Source organism: Alligator sinensis, unplaced genomic scaffold (genome assembly GCF_000455745.1).
Source record: "Alligator sinensis unplaced genomic scaffold, ASM45574v1 scaffold1423_1, whole genome shotgun sequence".
In the NCBI taxonomy this organism is placed as follows: Eukaryota; Metazoa; Chordata; order Crocodylia; family Alligatoridae; genus Alligator; species Alligator sinensis.
Genome location: NW_005842621.1, coordinates 682,259 through 700,439, shown reverse-complemented (window position 1 = coordinate 700,439; position 18,181 = coordinate 682,259). Strand labels below are relative to the sequence as shown.

General features: G+C 42.3%; 1 protein-coding gene across 7 annotated transcripts in view; it reads right to left on the bottom strand.

The window, feature by feature from the left end:
• The window catches only part of IQCH (IQ motif containing H), a 106,773-nt gene that overhangs the window by 59,029 nt on the left and 29,563 nt on the right, over positions 1-18,181 (bottom strand). For 6 of the 7 annotated variants that reach the window (XM_014524517.2, XM_025215093.1, XM_014524521.2 and 3 more), the window contains 3 exons: positions 11,073-11,156; positions 8,507-8,682; positions 2,003-2,275 (listed from right to left, as the gene is read on the bottom strand). In XM_014524517.2, the coding sequence (XP_014380003.2) occupies positions 2,003-2,275; positions 8,507-8,682; positions 11,073-11,156 (533 nt within the window). The remainder of the gene's footprint in view (positions 1-2,002; positions 2,276-8,506; positions 8,683-11,072; positions 11,157-18,181) is intronic. The other variant, XM_025215092.1, reaches the window with a different exon arrangement.

Below are 18,181 nucleotides of genomic sequence, written 5' to 3'. Positions count from 1 at the left end.
CTGCTGAGTTTCTGTAGTTGCACACCGCTTTCTCTTGCAGAAGTCCTGTCTTCGTCTTTTGCTCAGAGACGCACATGCTTAAATTTGCTGACCTGTTGTTTGAGCCCCGGGAAAGCGGGGGCAGCAGGCCGAGCGCTGCCTTCCAAGGGCAGAATCCTCCAAGCAATCCTGTCTCTTAGGATGTTACGCTGCGGTTTCAAAGACCCACGAACAAAAGGGCTCAGGCGCTTAGCATAGGGCTGTGGTGGAGTTTAGGTGCCTAGTCCAAAGCTGCACTCTCAAAACCTCCCTGCCTAGTCCCTGAGGCTGTCGAGGAGGTGCCCAAAATCAGTGCCTCATCACTTTTAGTCACCATTTCAGTTGTTGTTTGCAAGGACATGAGAGAAAACTTGAGAGAATTAGTGCTACCTTGAGCAGGGACAAGGGGACTGAAAGCCACCTCTGCAAAGGGAAGCACCTAGCTCCTTTAGGCTGGAAAGAGAGCTCCAACAGGGCCGCACGAATGGGGCAAAAACCTAATGCTTTCACAGGGTTTCCTTTTACCCTCACCTCTGCTCCCCATGCCTTGGCCTCACATCTCCTGGACTCCCGCACAGAGAGGGGAGCTATCCCGGATTTCCTTTGTGCGGCAGTCAGCGAAGGCTCGGAAGTTGTTCCATGCCTCGGCTCACAGCAGAGAAGACAAAACGCGGTGACCGGGAAGATCAGGCACTGGGCAGATGCGCAGAACGGAGATGGAGCAAGCTGCTGAAAGGAGCACAAGCTACACCCTTAGCTGCAAGGTGAGGCCCATCAGAGGCAACTGCAGACAGGATCCCAGAGCACAGGCTCAGCAGGGAGAGGACGAAAGGGGCTTAGTGAGAAGAACAGGGTTTTAAGCACAAGTGAAGCAACAAGCACAAGTGAAGCCACTGCGCTCCTGACCAAGCACATCCCAGCTAGGCAGCGTTTGGGAAGGAGTTGCCGAAACCCACTCTCAAATTATTTTGTGCTGGCAGACGTTTCTTTTTAGCACATGAAACGCAATCATTCTTTGTATATGGGATCCCCTAGACATCCCACTCAAGGGCTGTGCAAGTCGCTGAACAAGTGCAGCGTAAGAGGCCATTTCTGTCTGGAAGAGCATGCGACCTAATCTGAGACAGGAGATAGCAGGAGAGAACTGAATGTAATGAATGCAAGATCTGCTGGTACAGCAATCCCTGCACAACTTGTAGCACCACAATAGCAAGATAACCTAACCCATGAAGTCCCTCTGCAGAATGCAGCATTCTGCCAGTGGATCAGAAATAAATCCAGGCGAACATGTAATCCAAAATCCAGGGTCCTTGTTTCTTCTGTTAAAGGCACCCATTACAGTGATGATGGGTTAACCGAGTTTAGCACCATTTGGGCTTATTGTCATGGCACTAGGGTCGGTGAAATGAAAATTGAACTGATGTACTAAATAGAGGGCAAAATTCAGGTAGCAGCTCTCAGCTTGGACAAGCCACTTTTCCAAAATGGGTGGAATTTCTCTGGACATCAATGTTTTTGTTTTACTGAGTGGCAAGTATTTTAGCAGACGCGGCTCTGCGAGCATTGCTTCCTACTGCCGAGATGGGGTGAAGTCTTTGCTCCATCTAAGTCACAGGCAAAATTTCCACTAGTTTTGGTGGGATCAGGGTTCCCGTCACGGGGTAGTGATGATGGCTAGCTGTAAGAAGCAGATACCAGCACATGGTGCAAGCCCTTGAGGGAGACGGTGAGAATACTGGATCATTTATTTTGCTTAATCCCTCTTTATCAAGACAATACTTATTTTAAATAAGATACTTGCAGAAAGGAAGAACCCCTCTCCCTGGCCCCAGGTATTTCCGCATTTACTCCAGCCCATTTAGGGTCTAATTAATTCAATGATACTTGATCTACATAAGAGAGCAAAATTTGTACCCCACCTCACTCCAGTAGCAGTCTAGGTGCTGAAATGCAAAGGTGTCCCCCCCAAACACTGCCTGCTTACCTGCTGAGGAGTATAGATGTCATATTCTCCGGGGGGAACTGGCACACAAGCACTGGCAAAAATTCTTTTACTTCCGGACTTGGTGCTATAGAGATGAGCCACTTCTGGCACAGAGCCCAGTATGGGCACATTTAACGTGTCAGCCACCGCTAAATCATCTTTGTGGGGAACCCCTCCAATCACGTAGGCGTCCTTGCCCTGGATAAGATTTTTTATTCTTTTGATCGTCTTGGGACTGTACTTCAGCTGAGTGGCCAAGCACATGGGATGGTTCTGTATAAAGATAGCATTAGTCTTGTTAAAAGGTGTTCTTTTCTCTTCCATGAACCTAATTTATAATGTTGCACACAATAAATACATTATTAATAGCAGGCTGGGTTATGACCTATCCTGTAGCTTAGCAGTTTAAATTGATAAAAGCTGTTGGGGTGAGGCTCCATAATCGTTCACATCTTTAGTGTGTTGGCAATGGGCTCACTGGGAATAGAACTAATTACTACACATCTGTATTTATTTGATCCACATGGAATTATCCTTCTGTCAGTCGGCAGAGAGGCTGGTGGCCTTTGGATAATAGTGATTCATCTCAGCAACACTTCTGGCGTGGTTTAACTCTAAAGCGTCTAGAAATCAATACAAAAAATGAAGAAAAACCCCTATAGCAGGGAATATATTTCACCATACAGCGCAGCAGCATTTTAAGTGATTCTTTGAGAATAAAACACTTTGATTTACAAAACCTATCACTGATCACATTAAATTATAGGGGATATACATTTCCATTATACTGTAGTTCTTACAGCTACAGTAAACTTGAATGCAGAGTACTTGAGTCAGAAAGCATTTTTTAAGGCTAAGAGGTTTCAGCTTTTCAGTAGGAATTTTCCATTTGTTTTTCCAAAGCAAATGTCTCTCTCAGGACAAGCCATTCAGAAGAGACATCATGCCCTTTAAAATTAAAGTAAGAACAGCCATCACGAATGGCTGAGTCTCTGAACTATTCGCTACACCAAACCCATGCTTCGGTTGCAGATCACTCTGCGTATCAGGTCCTCTTCTGTAGCTTTCCAGGTGTACTTCAAGAGTGAGACGGAGAAGGATGCCATGCATAGAAGAGTCCAATGCTCCTTTATCGAGCCAGTGATCGTTACATAAAGACACCGGAGTAAACATCCTACAAGCAAGTTTTCTTTACTTGGAGACAACTGATTTACTGCTCAAGCATAGTCCTGAATAGGGATCGGCACAAGCGCCTGCTTAAATGTTTTCGCAGCTAGGACCTCGAAGACTTTTCCTGCCAAGTTCTGCCTCCCTGTACCTCACAACCCAAAGCATAAATCTTGGTCTGATGCAGGGAGCATGATGGAAATGGCCCTGCTCCTTCCCTGAAGCTCTTCGGGTTGCTCCACAGTTACTTCGTTATCCCAAGGGAACAGTGCAGTGCTCCAAACAGTGGTGCTTTAGGGAGAAATGAGGGATAGAAACCAGGGAAAGCAGGTGATCCTCTGAGCTCCAGCAAGCTATGGTTCTCTCCTAAGCCATGGCATGAATTGAAGACACAGGGGCCATCTCATGGTGTCCTGGCAGCACAAAGCTCTACCCTGCAGGGGAGACGGGCTCAATTTTCAGTCCCGGTCACTCACTCTCCTGGGCCAGAAGTGGTGATGCAGGGAGGAGATCTGCTTTGTCTCTCTCCATAATGGATTCTAGAGTTAATTAAGATGTGCAGGAAACAGGGTGTAAAATCTAGTTCATCCCTGCTCAGACAGCGGTGCAGTTACCGATGCGCAGCGTGGAGGGGGAGAGAGTGCAAAAGCAGGGGAAGGCGGGGAATCCTCACGATCCCAACAGGGCAGTCCACAGCATGGGGATCAGCAGGCTGAGCACGTGGCCCAGGCTGCAGCTCTCAAGCCACAAGCGACTCAACTTCTCACCTGTGGCTCCTTGCACAAAACATTACTGGCTCCGTCATTCCTGCAGCCGCGAGCGATGCGACGCACACCGCGTCTGTCTTTAGCCATGTTAGCTACTGACTTCAAGCTTCATGTTAGCGACAAGACTTCATCACGAGCTACTGTGCTGTAGGGTTTTTCTTTGGCACCGGAGCATGTTTGCCACAAGTCACCCAAGGGCGTATAAGTTGTTGTAACTCTGTGGTTAACCCCCCATTGCTAATGTAGTTCCTGAGTTTCTCTGGGCTAAGGGAAAAGCCACTTCTTGTATCATCACATTTGGTAACTTGCTTCAAGGTGCCGACGGCCAGGCCCTTGGGCTGGACAAATTCAGCTTGGCACCTGCCTCTGAGGTGCACAAGGGCAATTAAAAGTTCCTCCTACCATACTCTCCTGAATTTGATGCCAGCTGAGAACCAGCACAATTCAGAGCTTCATCTGGCTTCATAACCTCCAAGGGGCCAGCCCAAGAGCCAGAGACTGCCTAACTGCATGTGTGTGAATCCCATCCCCCTTTACCTGCCCATACCAGAAATTTGGGACACAGCATGGCATAGCACTGTGCCACCTTGTGACTTCCTCTGGACCTGATTTCCCCAGGCAGGTGGTTAAACTGGCTTTAAGGCTGGTTTGTGCTGTGGGTACAGAGCCGAGTAGCCTTACCAAACAACTGGGATCTGGTCCCGTAGGGTCGACCTTATGGCTGCCCTCAAGCTCACACCCACCAGCCGTCCGCATGGAAAAGGTTTGAGCTTGACTCCTGCTGCAGTCCAACCCAACCCGAGATATTCTGCTAACATACAGGCCCACCCTGCCTCTCCCTGAAGTGTGTTGGTGCTCACGCACTGGTGGCATGCCACAGCCCTTGTAAATTCACTAGCAGCTTCACAATTTCCTGTTCTCGACTTCTAGTCCTTCAGCATCCCACGTCCTGTCTTTACTGCCTGGATTTGGAGCCAAGCACGGCAGGAGAGGTGAGCAATGTGCAGACTGATTCCTAGAAAGGCTCTCCACCTGGAACAGGAAGCATAATGTAGACAGCTGTGGTGCAGACCACAAGGAAAATACCTAGCTCAGGCTGGATGAGGGCACCTACAGGTACAGGCTCTGCCCTACATATCAAGACAGACATATCCTAAATTTCCATCCATATGCTGGTATTTTGTGATACCAGAAAATACCAGGTACAATCCAGGTTCAAAGCACAATCAAGTACCATGAGGGCATATCGACACTGCTACCTAACACTGTTCCCAGGCCAGCCGTTTGGCTCCAAACCATTGTAAAGCAATGTGCAAACTCCAGTGTGGCCTCTTCCCCCTGCAACAGGCCGTCATTCCCTGGAAGCGATCCAGGGCATTAGGCCCTGCAACACTGCCTCCTGCCGTTGCCCCTTGCACTCGCCTCCCGGAAACATGTTCACTACTCACCTGAGTGCTGCAGGGGTAACCCAGGATGTCAATGCTGGCCCTCCTGCATCGCCTGTCTTTGCTGCCCGCAGTTAGAGCACAGACGTGCTCCATTTGATTTTCCTAATCCATTTCTTTCTGGAATCAGTCTGCACAATCCCTGCCTCTCCTATGCTTCCTGTAGGCTGCCACAGCAAGGCAGTGTGGACCAGGAGATGCAGCTCGTGTGGCTCAGGATGGCTGAGGGGAAGCTGAAGGCTTGCCTCCAAGCAGAGGCCCTGAGACGAGACTTCATCACGAGAGGAACCAAAAGGAAGAGGCTTAGAACAAATGCGTAAAGACCTAATCCAGGGCACCTGAAACAGGCTAGTGTGCAAACTCACAGCCTTGGAAGCCAGTGAGCATTTTGCCTCAGTAAGGAATGCAGATTTTCTTGGAAGACGCTGACAAAAAATGATAAATTTCTACTACATATTAGCAACATGGGGTAAATAACACAGCAACAACCCAGTGGAAACAAGGCAGTTTGAAGGCTTGATGTGCTAGCTACACCTCCCTTTGTCTGCATTGGGATTCTACCTTGTATTCATAAAACTTGGCGGAGCACATTTTTCCTAGTGAAGTAGGAGCTCAGGGTACATCAAATGCAATACAGCAACTGCATTTATAGACTGTCCTGTTGGACTAGTACCTTGAACGTTCAATAGCAGAGTGAAGACGGCTGTGCAAGTCCACAAAGGAACCAGGTAACCCTCGCCAATGGCTGTGGTCTTCAAGTATATGCATTTCTATCATACATTTCCCAGGTGAATTAAAGCTGCACAACACAGTTCCCAGTGGATTTCACACTTCTCTGCTCATCACCTTTTTTGGCTTAAAAGCAGCTTTTGTTTGGAGTCTTTTTAAAGAACAAACAGGAAAAAACGGCTTTATTTAAGAAGCGGCCTGGCTGCAAGTCAGAAGATGATCAGCCCAGTTCTTGCTGAAGCCCTTTAACCAAAAAATAACTGGTTTGCAATACTGCCTTGTGCTCAGATACAATACAGCTATGTTCATCAATGCCTCTTCGAAATGCTGCAGATATAGCAAAATAACCCATTCAAAAGCCCCTTGAAAACATTAATAATTCAAAGTATTTGACATTCATCATGTCAGAGCTTTCCATGTGGTCTCATTTGTAGGGTGTCAGCCTATAAAATGGAGCTATTTAGAGCTATTTTACACTGTTTACTTTAAAGCCTCTGAAAGTTGTTCCCATGTACCGTATCATTTTGGCAGAGACTGTGTGGCTGAGGATTTGCTTTTATGGTTTGCAAAGTTTAAATCGCATTGAGTTTGCACAGAAGATCTGAGGTGAAAGAGAGTAAGAGCAGCTAAACCTGAGAGGTGTCATCTTGCTTCTTTCTAACTTCAGAGAAAAAAAACCCCAGACAAACCTGTATGAATTGCTCTTAACTATAAGAGAAGTGGCTACTATGGGGCGTGTGTAGACAAAACGGGGACCCTAAATTGAAGTGGTGTGTTTTTAAAAACACCGCTTCAACTTAAGGCCCTTTAAACCCCTGTGTCATGCACAAACCTGAACTTACCTGCCTCTCCGGCAGCGGGGAGGAGAGGGCAAGCTGCCAGTGGGCGGAGCAGTCCCTGGGCTGCAGAGTGGGGTTGGTGCCATGGAAGTGGCGGTCCCTCCCCGCAGGCAGCACTTGCCCACAGGCATCCGGCTTGAGTGTTCCTGGGGGGCACCGCAACTGTGGAGGGAAGCACTGGGCCCCGCGCAGCTCAGGCAGACAGGCAACTCCAGGGGGGAAAAAAAAAAAGATCTTGGGTGGAGCCTGCCTTCCCGGGCTGCTGCCAGGCTGCCTGCACGGCCTTGCTGCAGAGCCCCTGAACTGCAGGGAGCCCAGTGCTTCGCTCCGCGGCTGTAGGGCAGCAAACTAAAACTCCTCCTCGGAGTGGAGGAGCCCCGAGTCATTTAAGGTGCATTACGCCACCAAATTTGCAACAGCGGCTGGAATGAATGCGCAATACGCCACCGACGCGTGCAAACACCAACACCATTAAAGCAGTGCAAAAGCATTTAACTCGCTTTAAAGTGCTGTGCACACATGCCCCTCATTTCGCCTACACACGGCCATGGTCCCCATTCAGCAAGCCCTCCTTATTCAGCACAGCACTTAAGCATGTGCTTAAAGTTATGCACATATACCAAGGTGTTTTGCTGAATGGAAGTCGACCTCCACAGATGCCTAAAGGCTTTGCTGAATTGAGACCTAGACTGGGGTAAATTGGAGAGAGAATACATTTGCACAGTGCAGTAACAAAACATAAAATTATCATCTTACATACAACAACTATAAATGGCTTCTTTGCCCTTTGAAAGAGTTGTTTTCAGAGAAACTATGCAACAAATTACTATATGAAAAAGAACACCTAGAGAGATGGATTTTTTTTTCCCAAAAAAACTAGAGCAGGGGCTTTGAGTATAGACTTAATGTATAAAATCTAGCAAAGATCATCGCATTTCACACGTCAAATAGCAGGTCACCTGCTATAGATTTAAGATTTACAGTATAATATGTCCCCCTGCCATATATAAACTTAACTGTATTGCAGTATTTCAGAAACACAGGATTTAGACCCACTAGTGCTTTGGGTGTCTTGATATCCAGTACTTGGATATCAAACTGGCTTGACAGGACTTAACCAAAGTTAACAAAATCTTACAAACACTTTTAAGGGGCCATTCTTTAAAAAAGGCTATGAATTGGATTTAATTGCAATAAACATCATATGAATGAATGCATGAATGGATGAAGGGCTCTTCAGCTATAAGGAGGTAAATTTTGAGTAACAGAAATACTTTTATTGTTAGGTTTTGCTCAGAGTTATAAATCTATCAAGTTCCCAGTCCCAGACAAACAGAAGCTGGATAGCGGGCTTCAGACAATTGGGGTACCTCAACTACGACTATAAAGCTAAACTGGGATATTTATTTCCAATGGTCTAACTAGTAGTCTAATCAGTAAAGCTCTTAAACTTGCAATAATATTTCACTGATGTGTACCAGAGCGTTACAAGTTATAAAATTTCCAATTTAATTTTACTGCATCCCTCAAGCTGTAGTAATTAGAAGACAAACTCACAGGGAAGCTGTTTATAGCTTCAGGGGTGAGAATTTTGAACCTGTCCTGCAGGTCACCCATGTCCTCAGGGTTCCCAGATCTAACAGCTGCCTGCAGACCCAGGAGTTTATTGTAATACTGCAGTAACTCCTCACTCAGATGAAGGGGGCAGATGTAGATGACGTCCACGTTGGCATCTAAAACAAAGGGGCACAGTGTTCATTTTCACAAGCAAGGTAAACTCCGTCGTGAGCTGGTTCTCTGACAATTCCTGACCATTTGCTAACAAACAACTAAAAGCATGCAGGAAATAAAATGAGATTTGTAATTCCCAAACCTTACTGGTTTAACTGCATTTTCTGTGCTTCAGCATTTCTCCAAAGACAGGTCAGCAGTGCAAAGAAATAGCTAGTTTCCAGAATTCAATCTGCAGAACACATCGGGGGCAGAATTTTCAAAGCGTTACAAGGGGATTTAGCTGCGCGACTCTTATTACCATCAATGGGAATTGCGCACTGCTTTAAAAATGTATCCCATTAACTTCTGCAAATTATAAAACTGAGCTATTAACTTTAGAAAGCTGGTGAAATTGCAATTTCATACTCTGCCTGGATTCGGCACGGCCTGTTCTTATCCTTGTCCTGTCCACATAAAAGCTCACCGTAGGATGCCATTAATGACTGCTGCAGAGCATGTGTGCATGCAGATTGGCTAGCTAAAAACCCCGGTGTGAAAATCTGGGGTCTCGCATGTGAAACGGCTTGGGCTGAAAGACTGTGTGTGTAAACAATTAGATGTGTAAGAGCGTCAGACTCTGGTAATCCTACCATGGAAAACTGGAATCAGTGTGTTTCTGCAGAACGTTAACGTTAAACACTGATGAGTTTGTGACATCAATGGAGTTTGAGCCTGACAAGGCACTTTGGGATTTTCAAATGCAAAAAGCACTACTAGGGGCCCTACCAATTCCCACTGAAGGCAATGCAAATCCTTCCATTCTCTTCACTTGGCTTTGGAGTGAAAGCCCTGAAAGGACCAATGACAAATTATTACTACCTGCAAAAGGGTGGGCAGCAATTAAAAGCTAGGGGGAACGCAGCACGGAGGAAAGTATGAAACTAGTTTTATAAATGACTTAGAGTAAGGAATTCCATTTGTTTCTTTGATTTGGTGCACAACTGCAGGAAAATAACTTGCGAAATAAATACAGGCCAAAATCTCAACTGCAGTATTAAAACAATTTATGCCAGCTGAGAATCTGGCCTATAAACTGAGCTCTGCAGAACCACATAAAGAAGATTTCATTACTGCAGAATTTTGAAAAGTAACTGAGATGAGGGGAAGAGCCTGTTTGATCTCTGGTCGATATGCAATCTCACATTCAGTCACTTAATTAGATTTGCAAAAATGCCCTGAAAAGTGACCAGCCTGGACACAGAGACTAGTCACCCATCTTCGCTGTGATGATGAAAGAGCTAATCATCTTGATCTAACCTGTCAACTTACCCCTGCGAATGAATAGGATTTTGCAAGGCTGAGTTAACTACTGCTCGTACTACCTTACTGACAGCTATCATGTTCTCTTTTGGACAGACAGACTTTAGAAGTATCCGATCTTATTAATATATAATAGAATCACCGTGATAATCTAAAGAAACCAGGAAACCAAATGTGGCAAATATTTTTGCCCCTGCATTTGGCATAAATTAAGCATATTGCATATGATAATTATTACAGCTCTTAATATGTGGATTTCTTTTAAATTTCAGTAAAGAATTTTTTAGCCACAATCTTCCTGTCACTAGATTCGTTCGGTAGTGACCATCTGTGTAAGGCTGGTGTTGTCCCTTAAAGTTTCTAACAGTTGAAATGTAACAAATCAATCTTCACAGAAAAATAAAAGCTGCACTGTGGAAAAAACAATACGAGTGCCTAGATAATATATAAAGGCAATTACATTATTATTTTAGGCTACTGTAAATTTCTGGAACTAATACCGTTTTGTTACAAGCTTACTAAATGGCATTTATGAAATAATAATGATACTGAAATATATATGAATCATGTAAAGGATGTCATTCCAGGAAGCCAACAAAGTTGGGCATTGACAAATTCATATTCTTCATTGCTTTGCTTAAAGGAGGACTGTCATGCTGGGGAAAACTTTCTAATGTATGCTTCTTGCCTCATTTGCTAATTAAAAAAGCTGGTTTAAATAAGGGCTTAGTCATTTCCCGCATCTCTTTTTTTTTTTCTCTTCCCAACACGACTCTGAATGCAGAGTTGCAGAATTATGAACCTGATTGTGCAAGCTGCTACGCACCGCAGACTACCCAAGCGCCCTGCAGGATCATATTGTCTCACTTCGCTGCAGAATCAAAAGGAATCCATGTGCTCCCCCCTAAGAACATCTCAAGAAGCAGCAAATGGCATAAAAGACTGACCCACTATTATAAGCCTCTTTTGAGCATGTACGCTCTCTAAATTCAAGATCACAACAGCAAGGAAATCCTCCCCAGCGTTTCTCCTTTACTTAAGAATGAGAGACAACAGCAAAGAAGAAGGCAGCTGATTGCTCTGACTGTACCTTGGATGTCACACAGCCTTCCCATCTGCAAATTCTGCTGGAGAGCAAAGTCAGACATATTCTCACGAATGCTTTGGGAATAACCTGACAAAAAAACAACAACACACACACACACACAAGCCCAAGATTGCACCGAAATATTAATCAATATAAAGCTTAACAGGTATATTAGAGACATCAGATCTTAGATACATTAATTAAATTTTCCTGTTGAAGAAAATCCATTTACTGGGGTAATCTTACCCCACGGCAAAGAAGTTTATTAAAATAAATAAATAAATAAATGAACCATTTTGAAGTACAAATGTAGAGTGCAGTTCTGCTCCTGTTCGAATCAAAACAAATCCTACTGCTGCTGCAGCCAGGAGGAGAGGTGGGCCCATAAAAGGCCAGCCAAGAAGCTGATCTTACTACTATAAAAGCTTCAATCAGTTTATTTTTATTTTTACTGATGGAGTAAAATATCAGGACTGGGAAAACACACTGAGCATTTTAATGCTGGTGAGACGTGCCCAGTATGTTCCTGTTACAGAACTGTGGTTTACTGATTTGTGAATAGCTCCCATCCAATATATTGCAAATGCATCTCAAATTCATTATGAACTAACAGCCAAATTTAGGCTGAGCCCCTTGGTTGTCTTTATTAAGGGTATGCTGATCCTGATTGCTAAAGAAAATATATACAGCAAACAGGAAGATCAAAAAACCTTAAAGTTTAATGCTAATAAAATCCCTACTGATATTATATTTTTGCTTTTACAGTTTCCAGGAATGTGGCCTTTTGAGCTGTCTAAAATACCCTCATCTCTCTCTCTCTCTAATGTAATTATGTTTTTTGCAGCAATGAGGACATAGCATTTCAAGTTCCTAATATGTTACTCCATATGTAGCATAACATTTGCGAATTTAATTAGCTACTTTTAGCAGCATCCCGCCTGTGTATCAGAAAATCTTTGGATAAGGACTTGAACATCATAAATGTGATGAACTCTATAACCAAAAAGTACGTTCATGCGTGTATCTTACTTGGATTTGCAAAAATCTAGAACTCATTCTTTTGTGTCTCAGACCAACACGGCTACCAACTACATCCCTGATTACTTGGATTTGTGCATTTTATGTGTTTTTCTTGAAATGGCAAAGAGAAAAAAACATTACCATGATTACAGATCCTTTCTGACCAAGCAGTCTTTTCTATCACAATTTCCCTCAAAGATAAAAGGCAACAAACAATGTCTCCTTAAAGAGCCCGTCCAGAGTACAATGTCGGGGACATCTGATCACTTTGTTAGAGAGGATGCAATGGGTGAGTAACAATCCGTCGGAGCTAGGATTATCTATTCAGAGGTCAGATTTCTATCCGATTACATCCTCATCTTCTAAAAGGCTCTTGAAAATAGCATGTCTATAGGCACTATAATCTCTAATTGTGCAGACTTTCAAATTCGGCGAATCTTAAAGGAACCTGCTGAAAAAAATTATAATAAACACATAAAATCAATTACGGGTTGGTAGAGCTGTCATTAAATCAATAGGATGTCCAGCCTAACACCGCATGTTTAACAGATACTCTTGGCTGGTCTGTTAACAAGAGCTGGGAACGCTCAATCGCTCCGTTTTCCCATACATTTGCACGGGACTAGCTCCCCAAAAATGTGTTTGAACTAAAATTTGTTTAAGATTGAAGTGTTACCTTATGGAAAGATAACTATATCAGTGGGTCTGCCAGAGGAGGTCTTGATTAGAAAACTAGTTATAAGTAGCCAGCAGCATTGCAAACGGGATGGCAGTGCCACCCTGTCACGTATGGAAGCATAGAAGGAGATACTAAAATGAAAGGCTGCAAAGATTTAATCCATGTCTTTCTAAAGCAGCCCCTAATTTTGGATGCCCCAGATCAAGCACATAACATCAGTCAGTCTTGCTGAACCTGGAACATTAGTTTCCATGGAACTATGGTATTAGCGGGTGCAGGAAAATGTTGATTTTAATCTTCAGAACATCTGAATTTCATGAAATGTCTGCAACGTAGGGCCCCATTTCACAGATGGGAAAACTGAGGCATCAGGCCTTTAAGCGACTCCCACAAGGCTCCCAGGCAAGTCAGTGGCAGAGCACAGACTACAGTAAGCTGCCTGACAGCTAGTGCTATTAATAATCCACTAAGAAGTGGTGCTTTCAAGAATATAAAAACAGGCTACTAGTTCCCAGAAAAACACTGTTTTGTATTTAAGGAGCCAATTTTGGCAGGAAAAACACATGCAGGCTGCCATTTGGAAAATGGCAAAGTATTTCAAAGGGCAAGTGTTTAAAGTTGGTACCTACGGAGCAAATTTCAGTCAGTTTTATACTGGTGTACTTTTGTAAATGCAAAGGAATATGAACCTAGCTTCACTGCGTTATTTGTTTTTAAACTGGTTACCTCAGTGAAAAAAAATACACACCAGATCACCCAGACATCTGCCCGCTGGCACAACTCCATTTGAGTTCAGTGAAACCAGGACCTCACTCCTCGTGTATCAGCACCTAGCAGCTAGCGGCATGCGCTACCCCAAGGCAGTCCTGGCACGTCTCACAGGCTCGGAGCTTACCCGGCTGGGGACCAGGCATCACCGATTACAGAGGGACCTTATCTGCTCCACATCCCCCAGCTTAGAACAACTTCGTCCACAACTATAGTGCTCACCTGTCTAGTCAGTCCATTCTGAATTAAACTTGCACTTCCATGGTTGTTTTGAGACGTGCAATATTCACAGTTCATTTCTGCTTATCAAAGGACAGAGTGGGCCTACCAAGCAGTTACCAATGATCAGCAGACGGGCACTAAATCTCCTCCCTGGTCCATTTTTAACCGCATATAATTTGTTTATCATGAGCTCTAGCCATAGTCATACCACTGTTTCAGATTCACAGAATCACAACTCTATCTGTATGAACAGCTCCAAATAAATAATGCTCCAAAATGAGGATGAAATCAGCCAGGTAGAAGTAATCAGGTCTCCAAAGCCTGCGGTGCTTGAGCACTGTAGAATAAACCCCTCAACTTGCCATAGGCATCGTGTGCCCAGGGCTGAGCTGGTCTATGAAAGAAGTTGGTATCTCAGGGTGAGAACTGCGGATCCTTGTGTCCAAGTGCAGCCAGTGGTCTGGTACCAAACGGACACTGAGGATCTGCTTCTCTCACACTCCTGTGCGTCTTCACTGACTTCAATGGAATGACTCCCTATTGACAAGTGAGGGGAGATTACAGAGCAACTGAAAAGGAGAGTACAAGTTGCTGGTAAATGGACTACTATCTTCTCCCCCATTCAGCCCCTGCCATGATCCACTCCACACTAAATGGCACTTTCTAAATAGGGCTTGCCTGTTTTCATTAGTGCCTGTCCTCAGCAAACAACTCACAAGACTTTTCAAAAGTGCCTCTGAAAAACAGAAGTAGGGGTGTGAAGTGGAGAGGGAGCAGAGACAAGGCAGTTCAAGTGTAGGCGTTTTGTGCCTATCGGGAAGAGAGGCAAAACCAGTGGTTAGAGTTCAACCAGCTAATGTTGCCCTATTGTACGGAGCTTGTGTGCTAAAACAAATCTCTTAATTTTACTAGATAAACTTAGGACGTCAACTAGGAAGTCCCAGCATTCAGTTGGACCATCATTTACTTAAGGGGTGAGAGTGTTGGATGGGAGACATTCTCACATTAAACAGCGAGAAGGGTTTAAGATGTGGGAAACAAAGCACAGATGGGTGATGATGGGTGAGGAAGAGTGATAAGAAAAGTGATGCAGGAAGCTGCAATATTAGTATATTATGCAAAGTTTCTGAAAAGCAACGTTACAGAGTAAAATAGTTATTACAAAATAGTAACAGTTTTATTAGGAAATTATATCACAGGAGCTCTCCGCTCTTGCTGGCTGAAATATTCTTCTTGTATTGAACTAAGCCTTAAATCAAGCAGTAGTGTATGTTATTGTAATGATAAAATATAGCAAAAGTTATATTTATACATTAATTGAATTAACAGGATTATAAATTCCTAGCGGATAATTTCAGTCCATTAAGGCCTTGCTTGGAATACGTATTAAGGATGAGAAGAATTATAAGATTTTCGCGAGTAGAAATGAGATGTGATCAATGACTTAATATTACTTGGCTTAAAATGATTTTTTTTTTTAAATGGATTCATTATTTTAAAACAACCTAAGGAAAAGATAAAACATTGTCTTATATCTGCAACCCAAATATTGCATCGCTGTATTAATCTACACGGATTGTGAAGGTGAAAGACTAACGAGACCACGAACACGAGTGAAATGGACTGAAATCTGCTGAGAGACATGCACAAGGTAACAAGGCTTAGATCGGGAAAGTGAAATATATTTTTTAAATTCAATTTTAATTATTTCAAGATTTGTTATAGAAAGAAAAGAAAAGAAAAGAAAAGAAAAGAAAAGAAAAGAAAATGTGCTCCATGAAACACTGTACTTTTTAACTAGGCAGTGTCCTTTTAACTAATCATCTCACTAATTCCTGCCCCCCCCCCCGAGATACACGCAGAGAACGGGTACTTGACACGATTCTGAAACATTCCTCAAACCACAAAAAGCTGAGAAATTCACAATTAACACAATGGCCACATCAATAGAAGTCTACCTGCGTGAGAGAAGAATCGGGCTGACACATGGGGGAAATCCCGATTCCATTGAAGTCAACAGGACTTAAATGGAGCCAGAATCTTACCCTCCAATTTTTGGTTAACAATTCTTCAGAGAAAAAACAACAGTTGTTTAAGAAATTCTTGTCAAACTTGCATTCTTTGGGGATCGCTTGCTTTCCCCTGACTTTACAATAAAATTTAGAAATATTTTATATTGATCAATGACTGGCTTCCTTTGCAAAATTCCCATTGAACTCAGTCAGAATTTTGCCTAGTACGGAGTAAGGGTCTTTTTTTTTTTCCATCCTCAGATTATGAAATGCATATTATTTGTTCAAAGAGTGCTCTAGTCTCAAGTGTAAATAATACATAATTAGGCTTATTTATTCCAACATTCAATTAGGCCAAAAAAGGAGCTGTTTTGGTGCCTTGGCTAGAAGTAATTAGCAGCTGTTTCTCAAAAGTGGTATTACAGTATATATCAGAGAAAAATAACAATTGGAAAAGATGTTCTGAAAAATCGCACAAAGATGGTAGCTGGACATGACTTAGCGATAGGTCAAAAATCGTATGAAAATGTCTTTGCAAAATGACACCCATGCAGAGTAGAATAATTAAACATTTCAAGATGCTCCTCTTTATGCAGTTTAAAAAAAAAAACATCCAAAGGTTCTTAGTTCATGAAACTAGAAAACAACAGGTTTTCAAAATTTGAAATTGAAGCTGTGTTCAAAGTTCTATTAATACCGATCTGGCCAGCTCTGAGCCTTTCCTTATTCTACACAAGTACCTCTGAAAAGCAGCTCCCTCTAAATGCATTCTTAAAAACGTTAAGTTGATATGCTAGTTTTTCAAAATGGACAAAATAGTTGTAGGAATTTGGAATATATCTAAAAACCAGAAATCTATAGAATGAGTCTGAATGTAGTTGCTTAATTTACATTAAACAAGCATGAACATATATTTTTAGTAATGCCTTATGCATCTGTGTTTTGGTCACTATCGCTCTAATAGTTCCCTCTTTGGCTAGTTAAATCATTTACAAGTTCAGATGTTTTCTTAGAAATGAACTTTATTTAATACTGTCTATATTTTCACAGGAAAAGATTCCTTTCTAATGCCCTAAGCCAGTGACTTCTTAAAGAGAGGCAGCCTGCAACATGCAGCACACTGCAAGATCAAGGCCCAGACTCCAGGTCAAATATCAAATGAGAATGGACTTCTTAATTAACTAAAAGGAGTTACCAAGATGCTTGAAATATTTTCAAAAACTATCTGTGCATTTTGCTGGAAGGAACAGGGCCACACAACCCAAGCACCAGAGATATTTCCCCTATAAATAGTTTAATTTTTTTATATACAAATTCAAAATAAAAATAAAAACAACAACAATGCCACTTTAAAAGTGTTTTACCTGGAAAGGTTGTTGATTTGTGTTTATAAGCCTAATTAACCCTAGATTTTTTTTGATAATTGTTTTTCTGCAACATCCCCATTTTCAACTGGTTCAAAAGTCTTGGAATTGAAATATTATTATAAAAGCTGTTAATTTTTAAAATTGGAATCCTCTTATTTAATTTAACTAGCTATGCTAATTCATTTGAGAGTTTAAGATCAATGTGTAGTTCAAAACAGTACTTCATTGATTATATATTTATCTTAAATATAATTAGCAGAATTATTTTCTCATAAAATCTAAGGTTACATACGTCCTAAAAATGAGAGACTTGGAAATTATTTACAGTTTTCAATAATTCAAAATCTAAACCAATTCACTTTATGAAATCTAAGCTCTATAAGGTCAATTAATTTGCTACATAAGTGTAAAAAAATAAATCAAATTACAAACATTTTGACAGCAGTTCAAGTTTTAAGAGATTATCAGTGCATTTTGGAAATTCCCAGGAAATCATATTCTGTAATTTCTAAACACCTACACTTTACCGTAGCTTTGCAGAAAACAGCTTTTAAGTTCCCCAATTCATAAATGTAATTAAATAATTACATTAGTGCTAATTAACATGAAACTGCAGATTATTTAAGCGCAAAAAACACTATTCAACTTCTTAATTATTCTTGTTCACACAGCATTTCCTTTTGCTCAGGCGCCCTAGGTGCAAATAAAGCATCCCATCTGCTCGTAATTAGAACTAAATAATTTCAGAGAATGTAGCTTATCATTTTGACTGCACATTTGATTAAAAACAGTGTACAAGCAATATCCCAGCTTATTGCTGTAACAGCAACAACACACACAGGCCCATGTTCTCCTATCATTAAAGAAGACTGAAAGCATTATCTGTTATTTCAGGGGGAAAAATACAACTTTTTAGTTCATTTCATACAGATGAAAGCGAATTACAGCAAATCACCTCTCCGCTGAATAGCAGCCCCCACATAATGACTTTATTTGCTTAATCCCCAAATTAAACGCCGTTTCAAGCGAGGGCCCTGTGTTATT